At 34.0% G+C, this 6,679-nt stretch overlaps 1 protein-coding gene across 1 annotated transcript; it reads right to left on the bottom strand.

Annotated features, from left to right (window-relative positions):
• Nucleotides 1-232: 232 nt before the first annotated feature.
• LOC125859227 (F-box/LRR-repeat protein 25-like) lies at nucleotides 233-2,914 on the bottom strand. The gene is made up of 5 exons (XM_049538925.1): nucleotides 2,016-2,914; nucleotides 1,895-1,969; nucleotides 1,343-1,463; nucleotides 1,139-1,236; nucleotides 233-287 (listed from the first exon to the last, which is right to left on the bottom strand). Exons 1-5 carry the CDS (start codon nucleotides 2,912-2,914, stop codon nucleotides 233-235), a joined length of 1,248 nt encoding a protein of 415 aa, XP_049394882.1.
• Nucleotides 2,915-6,679: the final 3,765 nt, after the last annotated feature.

Below are 6,679 nucleotides of genomic sequence, written 5' to 3'. Positions count from 1 at the left end.
ATTTTTAGTTGAAAGATTCAGTCTTTCAATGATTTCTTAAATGGTGAATGGCTTAATTTCAAAAAAAAAATGTGGGAGATGATCAGTGTGCATTGGAAGAAGTGATTACCAAAAACTTAGGCTAAAAGTAGAAAGTTTTATTAAAGTAGATTCAGTCTTTCAGAGAATTCTGAAATATAGAAATTTACCTAATCATCTACTACTATAACAAACAACAAGTAGATTCAGTCTTTCAGAGAATTCTGAAGTATAGAACTAGGTAAGAAATAGACACACAAAATCCATTTCTACTTGTCAGTTCAATGAGGAGGAGTGTGCAGCGTCACAAGATCTAAAACTTTCCAAGTAAATCCAAGAATGTTCTGTATTATAGTTTCTATTCACACCAAGTAAAAGCAAGGGGAAATGGAGAAATTTGAGGGAGAGAGCAGTGATAAATGACAAATGGAAGAAATGAAAATGAATGAAGAGAAACGTAAGACTGTAACAATGTGGGCACTTAAAAGAGTAACACGCGGCATAATTAATGTAAAACTGAGCTCCTTTGGTCGTCCACAGGACCTAAAGCTGTAGACCAAATCAGTCAATTATCAGATGCTCTTTTCCTTCACTCTCTTATACCGACTGATCAGACGCTTGTAACGGATATCTGATCCCGTTGACATAAGAGAGAGAATGTGATAAATGACAAATGGAAGAAATGACAATGAATGAAGAGAAACAAAAGACTTTGACGATGTGGGCACTTAAAAGTGTAAAACGTGGTATAATTAATGTGAAACTCCAAGAGCTCCTTTGGTCGTCCACAAGACCTAAAGCTGTAGACCAAATCAGTCAATTGCCAGATGGTCGTCCACAAGACCTAAAGTTGTAGTGCCTGAATCACTTTTCGTTTGGATCATTACTCATGAAATGGTTTTCTCATGTAAAGACTGCCATTTCTAAACAAAACCACAAACAACACTTCTAATTAGCATATGCCAGCAAAGTGAATACAGAAAATGTTTCATAAGAAACCAAGATACCATAACATTTGGTTACCACAAGGGTAATTCTAATAGTAATTAGTTAAACACTACATAGAGAAGACAAAGATTCCATGAGTAGTTTATCAAAAACTCAAAATATATAAGGCAACATTTCTAATATCTTGAGACAGGAAACTACTAGCAGTGAACTCATGCAAAGCTCACTCCTGGAAGTTAATCGCAGCATTGGTGGACGATCTTGGACAACCTAACAATTTGTCGGCCAATAGAGATAAATGTTGGGATAGACAGTTCATTGAACATGTCTCGCACCTTCTTCTCTTTGATATGATAATGACGAAATTCTCCAAAACCGGTGCATTCAATAACAGATATTCTGAAAGTTTGGTAACCTTTTCAAAGCCCCTTTTGACATGATCTTTCCAGCACGCATCTGAGGAGATGACAATCTTAACCTTCTTGAGGTTGTGAAACTCAACGCTTGAAACCCCACTCAGCAAATCCATATTATCTTCTTTGGCCAAATCAAGTAACTCAGAGTTGCAGCAGAAATTGTAGATCGGGAAATCATCTAACTGGAGACAAAAAAAATAATCAGGACCAAATGCAGGTCAGATTAAATGTGACAAACATTTCAACCAAATGAAAAAATGTAAAAAGAAGAGATAAGTTCCAGGAAGTTTACCAGCGTATATTCCAATTCTATGCTGATTGTTTCCACATGTGGCGAGACTCTCAAAAGACTAGCTACTCCGTACATATTAAACGTTGTCATATGCAACATCAGCGTTAAATATTTGCAATTCAATTCTGAAATGGGCAACCCTTTGAACTGCAATGTGCACATGACCTGGTGCAGTAATCCCAACAAAACTAGTAAATAATGGAGAAAACAATTACAACAAAAGGGAAGTACTTCACAACAGACAGATAGTACTTTGACAAATCTAATTGTAAGGATTTTCGAGTTAAAGACAAACCTGTGTGAACCAAGTTCCAATTGTTAGATCAGTTGCATAACATAACTTTTGAAGATTATCTTGGACGAGGGTATATACTACTTGATGATAGTCACGGCAGCAATCTTCCACATAAGTACTTGGAATGCCTTTGATACAGGAAAAGCTGTAAATGAGCTTAGCATTCACTACCGAAGATACATCAACAAGCCTACACTTGAGATCTTCTCCTGATATTTCCAAATGCTGAATATACGGGGCAAGAATTTCTAAGTCATCTCCATTTCCATCACTCCGAACATAATCTTTCAACTTAAGTGTCTTCAATTTTAGGGAATTAATTTCCAGGTGATGGAAACCAGTATAGCTATATAATTCCATTGTTTCCAATGCAGGACAGCCTAACAATAATTTCACCATTTCATCATCGGTTAGCATCAAATGCCCCAATTTTATACTCTTTAGAGAGTTCCACGATATGACCGCGTTATTAAAGCCACAATGTTTAACATCTAAAGTTATCAAGGACGAACATGTGCAGAGAGATTCAGGCAATGTGCACCCATTACTATACTGAGACCACAACAGAACATTTTCCACTTCTCTTTCAACAGCAAAACTAAAACAACGACTGATTAGGGTTTCATACTCAGGCCTGAAACTGCAGTCTGATAGACTCAAGTCAGTTAAGTCAAGTTTGAACTTTATAATTTTGGAAGAGAGGGAATGTGCTAATGCATTTTGAATAAAGGAGAAATCTTCTCTTTCCCGGTCAGTTGAACAAGTGAAATTGAAGCTATCAATTAAAGTAGGGAGACGCCGCCACGTTGGAGAAACTAGACAAGTTCTAAATGCATCCTTTGTTGGGAGAAGTGAGAGAATTTGAAGGAGCAGTAGATCCGGCAACTTACTGATTCCTTGTGGTGCTTCTTCCTCTGTTACCTTTTGCTTCTTCAGATTTGTCATCTCCTTCGGCAAAAGAGGGGAGATTGATTGATTGGTTTGTTTGTGTTTATCTCAGCAATAAAATGCTTTGACAGATCAATATTACCTACCACACATATATATACTATCGTAAAAGTCAAAGATCTTCAGAATTTAAATTTAAAAGTCAAAGATCTTCAGAATTTAAATTTAAAAGTCAAAGATCTTCAGAATATAAATTTAAAAGTTAAATTACTTAAATGTCCCTCTTATAAAAACAGGCGCTGCTTCAGCAAAAGACCCATTTTTAGAAGAAGAGTTGCCACCGTTTTTTGAAAAGTCATAATCTTCTCGAGACGGAAGAGTTCATTGCTCAACATTGAAAGCATGAGTGGAGTGATGATTTTACTTTTTAAAGAGATTAGTTAGTAATAGTTAATTCATGCATTGATTACTTGTGTTTCAGGTTGTCCTAATTTAGATATGAGAGGAGTTGCATACGGAAAAGTTTAATTTGTTCGGAGTAGAGCGGAGACACTTAACATAGACATGGATACTTTCAGATTTGTTGGTTCTGAAGTGTTTGTGTGCCAGGCACTTCTACTTTGAAATCAATTTCCATTAGGCTAACCTGCAGTTGGTCCTGATAATATTATGTCTCCAATTTGTTCCTGGTGCCAATTTGAGTCAAATTATTTGGCACAAAGGGTACCCGACCTCGGGAATGTTAAGATTGTCGACTCTTCTTGGTGTGTTTGAAGGATCATTTCAAACATGGTTATGACAAACTTCTCAAAATTTCAGAGTGCAACTGTTTTGGAGAAGTTCATTATCATATCAAAGACAAGAAAGTGCGAGAGTTGTTCAATGAACTGTACCCTTGTCGCGTACCAAATGTTATGCTATTGATATTTTCTTGATTATCATCAAAGTCTTATGATTATATTGATGCCAAAAAACTCTGAATTTCATAGAGTCATTATGACATTTAACATTATATTTCTTTTCAGGCAAAGTGAATTGAGAAAGAAGAATGCAATGGAAAAAACAGATGATCAACTGGTCTGTACAAACATTTCACAGCATTCCGTCAAATCTGAAAAGATATCGTATTTTATGATGTAGATGTTGTACATTTCTCCCTTTTGAGATAAAACTGCTCAGTATCCGAAGGATGATATTGATTAAATAGGCATTCCAAACAAACCTTGTACCTCTTCCTCAAATGCGGTTCATTTTTTCATCATATGCATCTAATATTTCATCTGATATACAATAACGATATGTTATACATCAAGATTTTAAACTGATTGGGAATCTGAAATCTGAAAGGTCTGGACTTTAAGTAAAATGATGAGCAAGTTGAAGCATGATGATTGGAACGTTGGAGTTATTTTTAAGATGCATTTTTCTGCATACTTTATAACTTTATGTCCTCTTTTGTTAGGAGACAAATATATTGTCATACAACTTGGATGGGTTTCATTAATTTTCAAGGTCTATGTAGTTAACTACGAAATTTTAATGGAATACTGATTGTTTTGAATATAGCTGAATATTTGTGTGCTTAAATTCATTACTATTTTTGGATGTTAAAAGATAACATGTAATTACAGAATGTAAAATAAAAGCAATTATAATGACCAAATTTGTTATAGCCATTGAAGGATTTTAACGACTTGAATGATAAATTTGGTTGCTAAAAAGGAATATAACATAGAATCCGATCATTACCTTTTAACGACCTGACTGAGAAAATGTAACAAACTAAACTTTGAATTGATTGATAAAGAAACTTATTAGTAGTAGATTGTGTTGGGATATATACTATTAACCATGTGTTTAGATATAGTATTTATTATAGAATTTATTTATTTTTATAGATCATATATTCGTTTATGGTGCTTGTTTACTTATATAGTTGATGATTTAGTGTATAGAGTTTAAGCTTATACACAGAGGATTAAATCATCGGTTCTTATAAGTATAAAGTTTTTTTTTTGTTCACAATCTAAGATGAAAATTGGACATGCCATCGGGACGATTGTAGCACAAGTTTATATGTAGTTTATCTTGATTATGGGAATGGTATAGGTTCAACTTCTTGTGCTAGTGCATTTTGTATGTATTGAACGAGACCAAGTAGAGATAGTTGCTTTAGACTGACTGACAAAAGCATATTCTCTAAACTATTAAATGTACTTATATTCTTAATCCTGATATAACTATTATGATATGTATATGTTAATCATCGTTTTGATTTATTAAACGGTGAGATTCTAAGATGGGTCAATATTCCTGGTAGATTGGGTAATGATAATATATATTGGTGAAATAATAAGTTAGTTGATGGAATCCATGTCTCGGTATAGAGATTGATGATATGCCTTTTGAGAAGCTTAAAAGTTTTCATCGTATCAAACCTTGCAAGTGGATTTAAGAATCCGACACATGAATTAAGTTAAGCAATGCTCTAAAGGAAATTGATCATTGAATTAAGTTCGTCAGTAATTTAATTTATTGATTAGTATCTGTAATCTTAACATGGGGAATTTCGAAATATAAATAGAGGAGTGCAATTACGAATTTCTAGTGGAATGATTTGTAATTTATTATGGTAAGAATAATTCAAATTAATTATTTGGAATTATTTTCATAATAGGAAGCCTCGGTAATTAATTATGTGGTCCCTACCGTGCACATATTTATCTAGAACTCAGAATTTATTGTAAAGGGAAAAAAGAGAAGTATGTGTCTTTCTCTATTCTAAGGAAAGGGAGAAGTATGTATCTTTCTATGTTCTAAGGCAAGGGAGAAGTATATCACTTTTTCTATTCTAAGGAAAGGAAGAAGGACATGACTTTTTTCTTTTCTAAGGAAAGGGAGATGTACATGTCTTTCTATTCTAAGGAAAGACATGGTATTCCTTTTACTTGGACTAAGAAGAAATCTCTATAAATAGGGATTCTTCTAACCCTTGAAAAATAATTTTTTCCATAAAATATTTGTCCACCCAAGTATTGAGAGGGTTCGGAAATCAACTTGGGATCACTGTAGAAGACCGTAGAACTGTGGTCTAGTTTGTGGACTAGCTTATGAATTTGCTTGAAGTTTCTAGCTTGTCGACTAGCTTGTGGATTCACTTGAAGGTATCGGCTCACGCTTCAAGAGGTAATTCTAAAATTAAATTCAGAAAGTTTATATGCCCTAACATGATTGTACTTGTTCTAGTATAAACAATGTATTGTCTATTATTCATGTAAGTTGTATGATTTTAGTATGCTTCCGCTGTGCATATAGTTTTTCCAACTGATTGTTCATCAATTCAGTAACTAGAGGAAAAATAGAAAATGGAGATTCCATAAAATAGTCATCATTATTTTTTTGGGAAAAGGGCCAAGAATATATATAAGCTAATTGGAAATGGCTAAAAAATAGCATTTTCCATCTTTTGGTTTAAAAATATTCTTTACCATTATTTTTTATTCAAAAATATCCTTCAACAGTTATTGCCTTCCTGCGCGTTGACTGCACGCCTGATACATTTTCTACGCGATAGCGCGTGTCTAAAGCCTCTTAATAGCCATCCAAAGACGTGATTCACTTTCCTAGTTCAAAAATTTGCTCTAGCAAGAAAAGCTCTCAAGTATTCAACTAATTTCTCTCGGGTTCATCCATCATTCAAGACAAGATTTGTCCATAGAATATTGATGATTTCTTCATATTAACACAAATTAATACCTTTTACCAATGGAATCCGTAGGATTTCAAGAAAATTCACCTCTAAGGTTCAAGAAACGAATTATT

The sequence above is a fragment of the Solanum stenotomum genome, chromosome 3 (assembly GCF_019186545.1).
Source record: "Solanum stenotomum isolate F172 chromosome 3, ASM1918654v1, whole genome shotgun sequence".
NCBI classification, from domain to species: domain Eukaryota; kingdom Viridiplantae; phylum Streptophyta; class Magnoliopsida; order Solanales; family Solanaceae; genus Solanum; species Solanum stenotomum.
The sequence above is the reverse complement of the archived record's forward strand: the minus strand, read 5'-3'. Positions and strand labels throughout refer to the sequence as shown.

Coding starts and splice junctions, on each gene's coding strand:
- LOC125859227 (XM_049538925.1), bottom strand. CDS start 2,914: ATGACAAATCTGAAGAAGCAAAAGGTAACAGAGGAAGAAGCACCACAA. Junction 1,237..1,342: donor ATCTGTTATTGAATGCACCG/GTTTTGGAGAAT, acceptor ACAAATTGTTAG/GTTGTCCAAGATCGTCCACC. Junction 288..1,138: donor TGTCTCAAGATATTAGAAAT/GTTGCCTTATAT, acceptor ACTGACAAGTAG/AAATGGATTTTGTGTGTCTA.